This window comes from Acinonyx jubatus, chromosome F2 (assembly GCF_027475565.1).
Source record: "Acinonyx jubatus isolate Ajub_Pintada_27869175 chromosome F2, VMU_Ajub_asm_v1.0, whole genome shotgun sequence".
NCBI classification, from domain to species: domain Eukaryota; kingdom Metazoa; phylum Chordata; class Mammalia; order Carnivora; family Felidae; genus Acinonyx; species Acinonyx jubatus.
The window spans coordinates 48,760,261-48,777,580 of NC_069394.1; the positions used below are offsets into that span (position 1 = coordinate 48,760,261).

General features: G+C 35.5%; 1 protein-coding gene and 1 pseudogene across 9 annotated transcripts in view; one reads left to right on the forward strand and one right to left on the reverse strand.

The window, feature by feature from the left end:
- WWP1 (WW domain containing E3 ubiquitin protein ligase 1) overlaps window positions 1-17,320 on the reverse strand; it is a 139,123-nt gene that overhangs the window by 93,808 nt on the left and 27,995 nt on the right. For 4 of the 9 annotated variants that reach the window (XM_053208283.1, XM_053208277.1, XM_027064286.2 and 1 more), the window contains exons 3-4: window positions 793-931; window positions 45-169 (exon numbers count right to left, since the gene is read on the reverse strand). In XM_053208283.1, coding sequence (XP_053064258.1) covers window positions 45-169; window positions 793-931 — 264 coding nt within the window. Of the gene's footprint in view, window positions 1-44; window positions 170-792; window positions 932-12,426; window positions 12,518-13,809; window positions 13,977-16,462; window positions 16,642-17,320 lie in introns of those variants that run through there. The other 5 variants (XM_053208280.1, XM_027064287.2, XM_053208281.1 and 2 more) reach the window with 3 other exon arrangements.
- LOC106977236 (eukaryotic translation initiation factor 4B-like) lies at window positions 15,938-16,795 on the forward strand (annotated as a pseudogene).

Here is a 17,320-nt window from a genome sequence, read left to right on the forward strand (position 1 = left end):
TAAAATAAGTTTTTAAAGAAACAAAGATCAGAACAAAAACTTACATTTTCTATTGTGTATTAACAGAGCTTGTTTCAGATCTATGGTTGCTCTTCCTAATAAAGCATCTGCCTTTAAAGTATAATGACTCCAAACTCGAAATTCCAATGTAGTCTGTGGGGTCACATTTCTGTATGGGTAAAATTATAACAAAAATACAGGAGTATACATTTACTTCAATAATTTTTAAAAAGCCATGAATTCAGTTTGAGAAAAAATACTGTATGAAACAGTAAACTATCTGAATTATAAATAAAAATAATGATTTGCTTTCACGTATATTAGGACTTCAGTAACTAAGAATTTTTATAATTAGCAAACCAAAATAGCAGCAATAGATCAAGAGTCCTGTTGAGATTTCACAATAACACTATTTCTATTTGAATAAATTCCTAAAGATTTAAGACAACTGATGGCATTATTTTTTAACACTTCTACTATGCCAACATTATGTTTCAGATGACAAAATTAAGGATAACTGATTTTTTACACTATTTTTACAAGACAGTAACAGAAAATATGGGTATATGGAATAATGCAGTTAATAAAACAAAAAGCAAGAATTATTATACTTCCTCTCTAAAGAAAATAAAATTAACCAAAAGTCTCATCATACTTAAAATTGTATATTCACACTAGAAAATCGCACTCCTACTTTGAAGTCATCTTACAACTACAACAACAAAGTCACAAAAGATTTTCAAGCATACTTTCCCTTTTGGAAATTTTGCATTCTCTATACAAGGTACTTACACGGTTAGTTGTTCATCCCATTTTGGATTAGAAGAACTACTGGATTTTGCTGTTTTCTTAATTTCTCCATCTACAACTACTTCTGTATATATTGCTGTTCCAAACCAGTTCTTTTTTCTTTTTAGTTTGGCACTAGAAACTAACAGAAACATGATAATCAGTAGTGAATACATGTAAACAAATAGTATTTTGTAATAATAAATCAATAAAAACGGAACTGTGCTTCTTAAGCAACTTACACTCTTTTCCTTGGAGAATGAAGAAACAATACAAAAAGGCTATTATTGATAATGCCCAAGAATCATTTGAATTCTTGACAGTTTTACAGAAATAAAATTCACATACCATATAATTCACCCATTTAATCTGTATAATTCAATGTTTTTTTTTAATTTTTTTACACTTATTCATTTTTGAGAGACAGAGAGAGGCAGCACAAGCGGGGGAAGGGGCAGAGAGAGAGGGAGACAGAATCTGAAGCACCTTCAGCCTCCGAACTGTCAGCACAGAGCCTGACGCGGGGCTCAAACTCACAAACCACAAGATCATGACCTGAGCCAGTCAGATGCTTAACCGACTGAGCCACCCAGGCGCCCCTATAATTCAATGGTTTTAATATATTCACAGTTGTGCAACCATCACCATAAGCGAATTAAAAACATATTCATCACCCCAAAAAGAAACCCCACATAGTCACCCTATTTCCTCCCAGTCCCTCCCCCTTAGCCCCAGGCTACTACCAATTACTCTCCATTTCTATAGATTTGCCTGTTCTGGACATTTCACAGAAATGGATTCATATAACATATGGTTTTTTGTGACTGTCTTCTTTCACACTTAGCATGCTTTCAAGGTTCATCCATGTTGTAGCATGTATCAGTACTTCATTCCTTTTATTGACAAATAATATTCCACTGTACAGGTATCCTTTTTATCTGCCCATTCATCAGTTGATAGAGATCAGGGCTGTTTCTACTGGGTTGTTGGGTTGTTGTCTATTGTGCATAATGCTACTTATAAACATTCATGCACAAGTTTTTGTGTGGACATATGTTTTCATTTCTCTTGGCATACACCTAGGAGTGGAACTACTGGGTCATATGATAACTCTGTTGAATAATGCCAGACTGTTTTCCAAAGTAGTTGTACCATTTTACATCCCCACCAGCAGGATATAAGGGTTCCAATTTCTCCACATCCTTGCCAACCATTTGAATTTAATAATGAACTGCTCAAGCATCAAAAGAAAGGTAAGTATCTTCAGATTCAACATACCTATTAACCTGTGCACTACAGGTAGTGTTTCATACTTGCCTACTGAAAATTATATGAACTTGGGCAATATTTAATAAAATGCTTTATCCGGTTTTTTGGTTTCCAAAAAAAGGGAAGTATTTGCTTTTTCAAATAAAAACCTTAATATCAAAATGTCATTTGAGAAATTAACCATAACCCTTCACAGAAAGTGAATTTTATATCAAATTGACCTGATCTGGAGGAAGACCTATTTAAGCTAAGCAATTAATTTTAAATAATTTTTACAACTACTAATTCAAATAAGGAGTATGTATTTTCAGCGCAAACTATGACTACCAGCAGTAATAACAACTTATCAAGATCACCTCTATCATCTATTACCTATGAATACATGGGTCTGAGATGAGAAAGTGGAACACTTCCTCCATGCCGTATCTGTATCACACGTTAAGGATAGGAACATAAGCTAATGCCTTCCATTCTACTGTGAGAAAATAGTAACAGTCACACAAATAAATCACTGAAATACAAAGTGATAAATGCTGCCACAAGTATTTGAAATATAGTATATCTTTAATTAATATCTGAAGTACAGCAAGAGAGACTCAAAGAAATACTATAATTAAGTACTGGTAACATAAAACAATCAGAGTGTTCAATGGTATGCCTGAAGTGCTATTATCAGGGTCTTGGCAAAACTCATTCCCATCCTTCTGTTGCAAATTGCTGTAAGTTCAACACCACTGTAGCGACATAGAAGGCATAGACATCTCTCTCTCAAAAAGTCCCCCACCCAAGATTCTTCACTCCAAATTGAAGAGTGATTTCCTCAAAATAAGCAGGGCTTATCAATACACTAGAAGTGGAAGGCAATACTGCATGGTGTTAAAAGCAAAAGGTGTCTTTTCAACAAATGGTGCTGGCACAATTGGACATCCACATGCAAAAATATTAATGCAAGCACAAACCTAACATCCTTCATAAAAATTAACTCAAAATGTATCACAGACCTAAATGTAAAACATAAAACCATAAAACTCTTTAGAAGATAAGAAAATCTACATGACCTTGGGTATAGTGATGCTTTCTTAAATACAACACCAAAGGCATGATCCATGAAAGAAACAACTGATAAGTTGTCTTTTGCAGAGCAGAAGTTTTTAACATTAATGAAGTACAATGTCAAGAGAATAAGAAGACATACCACAGAATGAGAGAAAATATATGCAAAAGACACATCTGATAAAGAACTGTTGTCCAAAATATATACAGGACTCTTAAAACTCAACAATAAGAAAACAACTTTATTTTTAAAAAATGGGCCAAAGACCTTAACAGCACTTTACCAAATAAGTATGTGGACAACAAGTAAGCATATGAAAAGCTGTTTAAAATGTTATCTGAAAAAAACAAATTTAAGCAACCATGAGATACCACTACACATACATATTAGAACAGCCAAACTCTGGAACACCAGCAACACTAAATGTTGCGGAGTATGTGGAGGAACAGGAACTCTTACTCGTTGCTGGTGGGAACGCAAAATGGTACAGCCACTTTGAAAAACAGTTTGTTGGTTTCTTATAAACTAGACACACGCTTACCATATGAGCCAGGAATTGTACTCCTTGGTATTTATCCAAAGGAGGTGAAAAGTTGTATCTACACAAAAAAAACCACACATGGATATTTACAGCAGTTTTATTCATAACTGCCAAAACTTAGAAGCAACCAAGATGTCCTTCAGTAGGTGAATGAACAAACTGTAGTATACCCAGACAATGGAATATTATGCAGCACTAAAAAGAAATAAGCTATCAAGCCACAGAAAAACCTAGAGAAAACTTAAATGCATATTTAAGTTTTATTTAGTTTTACCAAATGAAAAATGTCAATCTGAAAAGGCTATATACTGCATAATTCTAACTATACAATATTCCAGGAAAGACAGTAAAAAGATCAGTGGTTGCCAGGGCTTGGAGAATGGGTGAGGAATGAATAGATGGAGCACAGAAGAATTTTAGGGCAGTGAAAACACTCTATGTTACTATAAAGATGGATACATGTCATTATACAATTATCCAAACCTGCAGAAGGTATAACACCAATAATGAGCCTTAAAGTAAACTATGCACTTTGAGTGACTATGATGTGTGAAAGTAGGTTCATCAATTGTAATGAATGCCCCACTCTGGTGAATGATTATTAATGGAGGAGGCTGTGCATGTGTAGGATCAGAGGTATATGGGAAATCTCTGTAACTTCCTCTCAATTTTGCTGTGAACCTAAAACTGCTTTTAAAAAAAATAAGTCATATGTGGACACATCTGGGTTCATATTTTAACTCTGCCACTTACTAGATATCTGACCTTAAGTAAATCAATTAACCTCTCTGATCCTCAATTTTCTCATTTGAAAAATAGGGGAACAATAGTATCTGATTCTTAGGATTGGTGAAGGAAAGCCTACAAGTACAATTATTATAAATGCATGCCTGGGGCTCCTGGGTGGCGCAGTCGGTTAAGCGTCCGACTTCAGCCAGGTCACGATCTCACGGTCCGTGAGTTCGAGCCCCGCGTCAGGCTCTGGGCTGATGGCTCAGAGCCTGGAGCCTGTTTCTGATTCTGTGTCTCCCTCTCTCTCTGCCCCTCCCCCGTTCATGCTCTGTCTCTCTCTGTCCCAAAAATAAATAAACGTTGAAAAAAAAAAATTAAAAAAAAAAAAATTAAAAAAAAAAATAAATAAATGCATGCCTGGCACCCACTTATGGTAACTATTACTCTATCATTATTATTATTATTCTTATTTACTGTATAGAATTAACTCTTCTGAGTTAATTACAGATACATTCAAAATCTATCCATTTTACACCTTTTATTGGCAAAGTCTTCAATAATACTAGGTGCTAGCAAGGTAAATAAAGTGATTTTTAAAAGACAATTTGGGCAAAAATTTAATATAACTAAAATGCTATGATTTTAAGTAACTAAAAGATAACCTTGTTAATTCAAGTAAGATTCTAATTAGTGAAATACATAGGATAAACTTTATTTTCCCATTTAATAAGTTTCCTTTGGTGTTATACACAAAACGTCCTCTCTTCTAAGATTACATAAATACTGAAAAATCTATCAGAAAGAGTCTGTATGCGTGTATCTAAAGAGACAACATTTAAGAGACCCACTCATAATAATAACACCTCAAGACCCAGTGCTAATATCATCCTCAATGGGGAAAAAAATGAGAGCTTTTCAAGAACAAGGTCAGGAACAAGACAGGGAGGTCCACTCTCGCCACTGTTATTCAACACAGTATTAGAAGTCTTAGCCTCAGCAGTCAGACAACACAAAGAAATAAAAGGCATCCAAATCGGCCAGCAGGAGGTTAAACTTTCACTCTTTGCATATGACACGACACTCTATACGGAAAACCCAAGATTCCACCAAAAAAACTGCCAGAACTGATCCATGAATTCAGCAAAGTCGCAGAATATAAAATCAATGCACAGAAATCGGTTGCATTCCTATACACCAATAATGAAGCAACAGAAAGAGAAATCAAGGGATCAATTCCTTGCACCAAAACCCATAAAATACAGGATAAATCTAACCAAAGAGGCGAAAAATCTATACACTGAAAACTACAGAAAGCTTATGAAAGAAATTGAAGAAGACACAAAAAAATGGAAAAACATTCCATGCTCATAGATAGGAAGAACAAGTATTGTTAAAATGTCAATACTACCCAAAGCAATCTACAAATTCAATGTAATACCTATCAAAATAACACCAGCATTCTTTAAGGAGCTAGAACAAACGATCCTAAAATTTGTATGGAACCAGAAAGACCCCGGATAGCCAAAGCAATATTTAAAAAGAAAACCAAAGCAGGAGGCATCACAATCCGGGACTTCAAGATGTATTACAAAGCTGTTATCATCAAGACAGTATGGTACTGGCACAAGAACAGACACTCAGATCAATGGAACAGAATAGAGAACCCAGAAATGGACCCATAGACCTATGGCCAGCTAATCTTTGACAAAGCGGGAAAGAATATCCAGTGGAATAAAGACAGTCTCTTCAGCAAGTTGTGCTGGGAAAACTGGACAGCGACATGCACAGAAATGAACCTGGACCACTTTCTTACACTATACACAAAAAACTAAACTCAAAATGGATGAAAGACCTAAATGTAAGACAGGAAGCCATCAAAATCCTCGAGGAGAAAGCAGGCAAAAACCTCTTTGATCTTGGCCGCAGCAGCTTCTCACTCAACATGTCTCCAGAGGCAAGGGAAACAAAAGCAAAAATGAACTACTGGGACCTCATCAAAATAAAAAGCTTCTGCACAGCAAAGGAAACAATCAGCAAAACTAAAAGGCAACCAACAGAATGGGAGAAGATATTTGCAAACGACATATCAGATAAAGTTAGTAACCAAAATATATAAAGAACTTACCAAACTCAACACCCCCAAAATAAATAATCCAGTGAAGAGATGGGCAAAAGACATGAAAAGACACTTCTCCATAGACAACATCCAGATGGATAACTGATACATGAAAAAATGCTCAACATCACTCATCATCAGGGGAATACAAATCAAAACCACAATGAGATTCCACCTTACACCTGTCAGAATGGCTAACGTTAACAACTCAGGCAACAACAGATGTTGACGAGGATGTGGAGAAAGAGGATCTCTTTTGCACTGCTGGTGGGAATGCAAACTGATGCAGCCACTCTGGAAAACAGTATGGAGGTTCCTCAAAAAGTTCAAAATAGAACTACCCTATGACCCAGCAATAGGTATTTACCCAAGGGATACAGGTATGCTGTTTCAAAGAGGCACATGAACCCCAGTGTTTATAGCAGCACTATCAACAATAGCCAGAGTATGGAAAGAGCCCAAATGTCCATCAATGGATGAATGGATAAAGAAGATGCGGTGTGTGTGTATGTGCGTGTGCGTGTGTGTATATACATATATATATATATATATATATATACACACACGCACATACACACACACACATGTATACATATGGTGGAGTATTAGTCAGCAATAAAAATGAATGAAATCTTGCCATTTGCACCTACATGGATGGAACTAGAAGGTATTAAGCTAAGCGAATTAGAGAAAGACAAATATCATATGACTTCACTCATATGAGTACTTTAAGATACAAAACAGATGAACCTAAGGAAAGGGAAGCAAAAATAATATAAAAACAGGGAGGACAACAAAACATAAAAGGCTCTTAAATATGGAGAACAAACAGAGGGTTACTGGAGGGGGTGGGAGGGGGGATGGGCTAAATGGGTAAGGGGCATTAACGAATCTACTCCTGAAATCATTGTTGCACTATATGCTAACTAATTTGGATGTATATTAAAAAAATAAATTAAAAATACCCCAAGAAATAAATTAAATAAAAACAGGAAAAAAATAATAACACCTACCCACCCCCCCAAATCTAGTAATAAATTTAATAAATGTAGAGGATCTGCATGAAGATAACTATGAAACCTCACAGATAGACATAAAAGACTTGATGGGAATGACATGATATATTCCTGGATTTGGCAGTTTTAACAATGAAAGATTTCAATTATCTCTAATTTAATACATTATTTTTTTTTAATGTTTATTTATTTTTGAGAGAGAGACAGACTGGGAGCAGGGGAGGGGGAGAGAGGGAAGGGAGACACAGAATCTGAAACAAGCTCCAGATTCTGAGCTGTCAGCGCAGAGCCTGATGCAGGGCTCAAACTCATGAATTGTGAGATTGTGACCTGAGCCGAGGATGGACGCTTAACTGACTGAGCCACCCAGGCACCCTTAATACGTTATTTTTAAATGATCTAAATGAAAACATTAACATTGGTTTTGAGGGAGTTTTGGGACGGTATGGCAGCAGAGGAAAAGGGAAGGCACGACTCAAAAATTCAAATGAAAGGTGAAAAAAAAAGAGAGAGAGAGAATGGTGCAGATATATTTTAAAATACCAAGTAATGAGACTTCTCCCAATATATTTTGTAAAGTACTACAAAATGAAAATTAAAGGGGCGCCTGGGTGGCTCAGTCGGTTAAGCGTCCGACTTCGGCTCAGGTCATGATCTCACGGTTCGTGAGTTCAAGCCCCGCGTCAGGCTCTGTGCTGACAGCTCAGAGCCTGGAGCCTGTTTCAGATTCTGTGTCTCCCTCTCTCCTTCTGACCCTCCCCCGTTCATCCTCTGTCTCTCTCAGTCTCAAAAATAAATAAACGTTAAAAAAAATTTTTTTTAAAAAATGAAAATTAAAATAATCTATGATGTAAGGGGCAGAGATGAAAAAAAGAATAAGATGTTTGTATATGATCATGGTAGCATTTCAAATCAATGGGAAACGATAGATTATTCCATAAATGTTGAAGCATTTGAAAAGAATAAAGCTAAATAAAGTTAAAGTTAAAACACTCATACAAAATTATGATACATATGATCACAATTTAAAAGGTGAAAGTAATAGAAGACACAATAGCTAAAAATTTACAAATGAAAACCATAACAGTGCATTAGCTTTTCAATCTCAAGTCTTACGTTTTTATATGCCTTGCACTCTGTTTCTTATCCTTTCCTAAAGAAAGCCTGAAATCTCAACTGTTTTTAGATGGTATGCGTATGTTTGCTACTATGCTTATGTGCATGCTTTACTCTAGTAGATCACCATATTACGGTGGGTAACTTTCTTTTAATTTTTTTAGTTTTCCTTCTTTCCATGATCAATGTTCATATTCTTATTTGCTACTGCCAATCAGATGTGTTAAGAACAGAAATAGGAATAAAAATAAATCAGTTAATAGAATATGTCAGTTTATAAATCATACCTGCCAAACTGTAATAGCAGAAGGGTCTTAAACATGGTACTGATTATTTTAAAAATAAAAGAAATATCAATACAAAACAAAAAAAAAAGAAGAAATATCAACAGAGGTCACTGTTCTCTAATAAAAGGAGCGACAGACAACTTAGACTCCTAAAACCTTGGGATTTTCCTAACAGAAGACACTTGATCTGATTCTCAGTCTTTACTGGTAAAATAGTAAATATTTATTCCAAAAGGTATTGTTAAATCAGTTAAGATTGTGGATTTCACAGTGCTTCGTATTTTTAAAAAATTAGATCAACAAAATGAAAGAAAGGTAAAAGGGGAGGGGAGGAAAGGGGAAAAGAGAAAAGCAAGGACTAAAATCTGGTGCCATTTAGCATAGGTCCAAGTTCAGTTTCCCAAGACTATCACTATATTTCAAAAGAGTAATTGATACTCAAAATGATAAATACCATGGTGGCATTATCTTGGCTACTTGCACTTCTCTGGTCCACAACTATTTTCCAATTGGTTCTCTAGACTTATGGTGATTCTATGAGCTACTTGATAGCTGTTCAGTAAGTTAGTTTTTGGCTCAAATCAATCAGATCAAGTTTTTGTTATTTCAACTAAGAACTCACACAAAGGTCAGGACCAAAAACAAAGTTACACCTCAGATATGTTAGCCACAGGTCCTGCACAAATAACACTGAAAATGAAAAATGTGGCTGTAAGCCTCTTATGTAGAGCAAAAGAAGAAATATTAGGAATTACCTACCTAGGTGGTTGTGAAGTGAAGTACACATCAGAATCATCCAGGGAATTGCTTCAAAACATACACCCCCATGGTTCACAGAAGATGAAATACAATACCCCTTAAACATGGCTCAACCTCACTCATAATGAGAGAAATGATATTTACAATGACACCAAGATACTACTATTTTTTTTCAATAAATAAACATTAAAAAATAAAATTATTTTGAGAGAGAGAGTGAGCCCGAGTGGGGGAGCAGCAGAGATAATCCCAAGCAGGCCTGTGCTCTCAGCACAGAGCCTGATACAGGGTTTGAACTCACAAACTATGAGATCATGACCTGATCCAAAACCACGAGTCGGACACTTAACCAACTGAGCCACCCAGGCGCTCCCAAGATACTACTTCTCTAACTGTCAACAACCCAGAGCTTGATAACATCTTTTGATGAAGCTATGGGGAAATAGGCACTCTCTTAGATATCCGGGAACACAAAATGGTACAGACCGTATGGAGAGGAATTTGCCAATAAATGGCAATATTACATGTGTCTACTCCCTAACTCAGCAATTTCATTCTAGGATTCTATCCTAAAGACACAAGAGCAAAAACAAGAAATGACATTCACATAAATCTTTATTGTAGCACTATTTGTAATAGCAAAAGAATGGAATCCTGATGTCCATCAACAGGAGACTAGTTGAATTAGCTTTGGTAGGTCTATTCAACAGAGTACATATTATACAACAACAGAAAGGTATATATCCTGCTATGGAGCAAGCTCCAAGATAATACTGTAAAATGAAGAAAAGTGCCTAAGAAGTGGGGGTTGGGAGGAGAGGTATGAACACATATACTATACATATCTGCTTAAATTTTCAAAAAGAAGCAGGGGCGCCTGGGTGGCGCAGTCGGCTGAGCGTCGGGCTTCAGCTCAGGTCATGATCTCACGGTTTATGAGTTCGAGCCCCACATCGGGCTCTGTGCTGACAGCTCAGAGCCTGGAACCTTTCAGATTCTGTGTCTCCCTCTCTCTCTGCTCCTCCTCTGCTCGTGCTCTCTCTCTTTCTCTCTCTCTCAAAAATAAACATTAAAAAAAATTAACAAAACAAAAAGAAGCAATGGAAAAGCAAACTAAAACTAATAAAAATGTTTATGTACATTTTTAGGTAAGGAGAGAAGGGGGAGGAGTGGCATGGAGTAACCAGACCTCTCCAAATATACCTTGATTTAACAGTTTTAACTCCAGAACTATATAAATGTTTTACATGCAATAAACAAAAATAAAAATAACTGAAAGCAATAAGCCCAACTGATTATCAACTTGGTGATATAACCAAATGGGAAACTATTTTAAGTTACTTTGAAACATGGTATTCTGACTATACACCCTAAGGAGGGAAACTCACAAAGAAATCATAAACTGGGTCTATTGTTTTTAGTAATTTTAATGTTGCCAATCTGTGTGCATTAGGATAAAACAGACATAATTATGTTAATGTCATCTGGAATTAAGATTTTTGGGTTAAGAGAAAGAGAGATAGAAATATAAAGTTAAACAAAGTAAAAATATCATTTTTCTCCTTTTAGTGGAAAATGGTATGTAGAGACTACAGCCATTTTGAATTTGAAATATCAGCATGAACTCAGGATTTGGTTTTTGCTTTCTAAGACATAAACATTTCCTAGCCCTGGTCACTGAAAACCCTAGGAACAACTGACCTCATGCATAAGTACCACAGGAATTACAGTATCTTCTTACAGTATCTTCTCAATCCCACCTCTCCTGAGGCAAATACTGGTTCTGATATTCTAAGCACAGAGCTGCATACACACATCTCTCCTTTTTTATATCCATATGGTTGTATACTATGCACACTACTCCACATCTTTCACTTATTATTTTAGAACTTGGTTCCTTTGGGTACATGTATTTATTTCATTTCATTGTCTAACTAGAATTCCACTGCCAATCTTGCTATTATAAACTCTCTTCCCTCCCTCTCCCTCTCCCCAATATATATTTTACCTCCAGGAATTTTTTATCTTGCAGTTATTTATATTGTTGATATATAATGAATGAATTCACCTGCTAACCAAGACTCTCTAATCTTCTGCAAATGCTGTTCCCTCTCCCTCTAATGCTCTTTGCTTCCAATCTAATTTGAGATGAATTTTGACTCCTCCTGCAAGAGTTAAAGTGTTATGCTCTGAGTCCTTCTCTTACCCTATTCTCCTGTGTCTGCAGGCCGTCTCCGATCCCAAGCAGAGTAAAGACACGTTCCTCTAAGTTCTCACTGCATCTAGTGAATAATCACTCTGTATGATAATTGTCCATATAAAACAAACCTGTCTTAATACTACACAGTAAATTCCTGGAGAACTAGGGCCTTATGTTTTCTTATATGTAATTCCAATTAAATTCTGGCCAATGACTGGATGGCTAAATAAATGAAGAACAGCCTTCAGCATCCTTTCTACTCTAGTAACCATTTAAAAACCCTTTCAATGATGTTTTTTCTAATACCCAAATTTTCCCACTACCAAAGAGGATATATCTTCCCTGCATCCAGCACAGGGTCAATAAATATTTACTGAATAAATAAAATACTTTAGAAGGTCTCTACCTTTAAGGCCTATTGCAACAAACATACCACAGTATGAAACTAAAAGAAAAGACACTTATGGAATAAGTTTGCTGAATTGCGTATTAAAAAGGAAGGTTCAGCAGGGAATTGCTATTTTAAGTTATTATGAAAATAACTTACCAGTTACCTGTAACTGTGACCTCCCACTGTGGTTATTACTAGTATCAGAACGTGGTGAAGCAGTGGCCATGTCCCAATATTCAGCTTAAACCTATTAAAAAGTGTATTCAGGTGTTAGACAAGGGAGTGTAATTTTCAATATGATTAAAACAGTTTAAATCAATTAGGAAACTATACCTAATACAATATTTTCAACTCATCAAATGACATATTCACAGTTGTCTTCCACTTAAAATGAAAACTTAGTACTATAAGCATTAAAGAAGAATATGGCCAATAAACCAAATTTAGGTCAATTTGGACAAAATAAGTGATGATACTAAGAATCCAGGGTTAGTCTATAAAAAAAATAAACATACAAATAGTTTTTATTATATAAGATATACTTCATTTATTTACTTGCTTACTTATCTGAACCACCTAAGTAAATTGGCACTTCACCTTTTAATACTTCAATGTGTATTTCCTAATGCAAAGCTCTTAAATAACAAAAGAACAACGACCAAATTCAGGGATTTAACCAGTACATTACTATTCTCTATTATACAGTCCATATTCTATAATTTTAACTGTCACAAACAAGGCATTATCATATTTTTTCACTATAGGACCTAGTTCAGATTTATATATTGCATTTGTTATCCTGTCTCCAGTAAATCTTACATTTCTTTATATAGTTAATTTTTTCCATGTTCTACTTCATTCCTTCACCTCAGTTTTTACTTTTTAAGTAAAATACAAAGCTGAGCTACTTCACCTTTTTTCTACATGGCAAATATTTTAAGACTAAATTTCTATCCACCTTTAAACCACTAAAGGAAGGATAAAATGGAACATTCTAGTCAAGATGAAGAGAAATTAATGAACATAATGTTTATCTTGTTTTTCCCTGTTTGTAGTCTTTTTTATGCTCCATTTAGATCATTCCCCCAAATTCAGGAATCTAATACTCTCAAAATCATCATACTCTCTCTTCACTTATTTATAGTTGCATATATTATGTGTCTGTATATATGTGTGTATGTGTATAAAAAGATAAACAGCTGGGGCACCTGGGTGGCTCAGTCAGTTGGGCGTCTGACTTCGACTCAGGTCATGATCTTGCAGTCTGTGAGTTCAAGCCCCATGTTGCGCTCTGCGCTGACAGCTCAGAGCCTGGAGCCTTCTTCAGATTCTGTCTCTATCTCTGTCTGCCCCTCCCCTACTCTGTGTGTGTCTCTCTCTCAAAAATAAAATAAAAACATTAAAAAAAAAAAAAGATAAACAGTTGCTTACTATTTGATTAATTAACTTTGGTTAACATTTATTCACAGATTCTGCAACCTCATCTAGGCCAATGCTGTTATTCTGCAGGTGAGAAAACCAACTCAAGGATTACATCACCTGCAGGTACGTCAGGTGTCATATTCATAGAAGAAAATCAATGGGAATAGAAACTTTCAATAATCCATGGACAATGAAGAAAATCAATGGTGAAGGTTTGAAACTGAAGGCTTTTAATTTTAAGTAGCTGGTATACTAAATATTTTGAAAGGTCCTCCTGCTTCAGTGTAAAAGATCCTGGATAAATTAAAACCAGTATAGTTTTCAAACACTGTTATATTTTCAAGAATATAATAGCAAAAAAACAAACAAAACAAAAACCATAAAAACAACAACAAAAATACCTTTTAACTAAGCTGAAATATAACAGCGAGTAGTAAGCAAAAAATACATTTTTTTTAACTAGAATATTGCCCTGGATGTGCATGCTGATAGCAGCACTGGGATCAAGAGATAAAGCACTCGGTCTGTTGCAAGGTAAGGGAGCAGAGACTCCCACAAGAAGCAAGGACCCAAGTCTGCTATAACCTGTAACACAGCAGAAACATATACATATGCTTGCAGGAATGGACCCCAATTTAAGCCACTGTGATTACCCAAGATAAAGAGCAACCAGTTATGAGCTTACGGTTTAAAAAAAAAAAAAAATCAAACTTATAAGAAAACAAGTCACCATGAATAGAAACAAAAAAATAATACTCTCTGAGCCTACATGGACTTTACATATTATGATGATTAATAGTATAGATTAAGTATAAATTTTAAAAATTTAGTTTTAACAATAAAAGATAAAACACGGTCAAGCAAAAAGACTTGGAAAAATAGCATTGCATATTTGAAAAAGAAACCTGACAGAATTTGCTTAAACTCTTTCTTTTAGAATGGTTTCAGATTTATACAAGTTGAGAAGATAATGGAGCTCTCATATACCCCACACCCAGCTTCCATGTGGGGTATATAAAAACTCACATCAGTATGCCACATTCGTCATAACTAATGAGACGATCTCAGTATATTATTATTAAATTCTATAGTTTATTCAGACCAGATAGAACTTAAGAATCAGTAAATTTGAATATAAATCTGCAAAAGTCATTAACAAGTAAGTACTGAAATAAACAGATGGAAAATACCAAAGAAAGGCTAAAAGACATGAAAGTAATTTGACATATATTTCTATTCATATTCCAGAAAATGGAGAGAAAGTGACTTAATTTTCTAGAAACAATGAAAGACATTTATCCACAATTCTAATACAGCATGCATATATGTACGTATATGTATGTGTATGTGTATGTGTATGTGTATATGTATATGTATATGTATATGTATATGTATATGTATATGTAAAAGAGGTGGGATAAAAATAAAGACATTCACATGTGGCCACACAGTAGTGAAACTGCAGGACACCAACAAAGGACCATGTTAAATAAAAGCAGCCAGAGAGAAGACATTACAAAGGAAGAGAATAATGTGACAGAATTCTTAACAACAATGAAAGCATAGAAGGTACAACAAGCATATCTACAAAGAACTGAGACAAAAATTATTCAACCACTAAAACTCTCTTTGGAGAATATGGAAGACATTAAGACATTGCCAGAAAAACCAAAAGAGAGTTTATCAACAGTAGACCTTTACCTTAAGAAAATCAAAGAACATGTTTCATATACGAATAAAATTACCACAGAAGGATGCTCTAAGAGGCAAGGGAAAGATGGGCAAAGAAATTGGTAACCATACAAGTAAATCTAAATAAATATTGTCTGAGTAAAATAACAACAACATTTTATTATAGGAGCTAATTATGTAAATCCCTTGCAGGAGGGATTATAATCTGGTTTAATTTTAGACTGTACTGCACTCTCAGCAGAATTTCAAGGGTAATCATAAAATAAAAATGACAGTATAATTTCCAAGCTAGTAGAGTAGAAAAGAATTTAAAAAACCCAAGAATTCAACTAATCCATAAAAAGTCTAGACAGATTTTTAAAAGCATAAATAACCAGAACTATCAGAAAGCACAAAGAGAATCCAAATACAGAAATAATCACAACAAATATATATGGATAATTTCAAAAAAGACACTTACCAAGTAAAGATACTGACAGAATTTTTAAAAATATGGAAAATAACATATGAGACAAATATAAACAAAAAGAAAGGTGGAATTAGTTATAAAAGCAGACAAACAGCATTATTAAGGAGAATAAAGAAAATGACAAGAGGTTCAATTCAGTAAATAGACATAAAATTTTTAATTTGCATGTTTAAAAGAAAATGCTCCCCAACATAGCAGCCTCAGCAAAAAAGAAGGGGAAGACCATTTCCCCAACAGACTTTCTGGCTGAGGATGATAGCACTGGTGGGGGAAGCATCCTTGTCTCCAAACCAGTAAGTGGGACTGATCTGGAAGATGTATCAACCACTTGATACAGTAATGATAACAGCATGTATAAGGCACCTCCAACTAATCACTGCATCCTGACCACTGCTCTACAGGCTGCCTGGCAACCCATTATTGACCAGAGCCATCTTCCCAAATTGCTACTCTATACCACTTTTCTAGGAAACACAACTGGTGATGTGACAGAAGTCTCCATTAAGGAATTCTTTAGAGGATTAACTATCAGCACAGTGAATTTACCATGTGAACCAAGCAACTCAAAGAGATTGAAAGGTTTTGACTATGTGGAGTTTGAGAACTTGCCTTCTTTGCTCAATGCCCTCAATGAAGAGTTTCTGGTTAACAAAATTCCAATGGATACTTCTGATCAAGCTCAAGTTAAAGACAAGGATGGTTTTTCTTCTGGCTGAGGAAGAAATCAGGATTCTCAGAAAACATCCAAACACACAGCTTGGATGACTACCTAGAAGAGGTGATGACAGCTGTGAAGACAAATATCATGATCATTATGGAGGCCAGGATTGCTAAAATGACCAACACAGCAGAGACTATGATTGAAGCTATGGCTCCAGGATAAATGTCAGCAGAAGTGAATGTGGTAGTGGCTACTAAGGGATGATGACTACAGAGGGAGTGGGACCACCATGAAGACCAATATGATAGACATGATGGTCAGTGAGGAGCTCCAAAGACAATTATTCTGGGGATGATTAGAGACATGATGACAGAGGTCTCTCCCAAAGAACCAAACTGAATCTAAAGCTGCAGAGTATTCCTAAGGAAGAGGATTCCTTGGCTGGCACCTCCCAGTTTAGTGGAGCAGCTTCTATGTTTGGAGCAGCAAAGCCTATTGACCCAGCTATAACAGAATAATAAGAAGTAAAAAAGCAGCTACAGAAGGAACAGGAGACAATGCAGCATCAGTTAGATGAACCCAAACTAGAATGACAGCCCTAGGAGAGACACTCAAACTGGCAAGGCAAAGAAACTCCAGAACAAGAATGGTCAAGGACAGGAAGTGAGTCATCTCAAATTGGGACTTCAGCTGCATCTGTCAGAAGTCAGAGCAGGATGCATGAAGGAGAGAAAGTGAGATGTCTGGAAAATAAAATAGTAAGGCAGAAGACTGCCACTCTCCAACTTCTAATCCACCCAAACCTG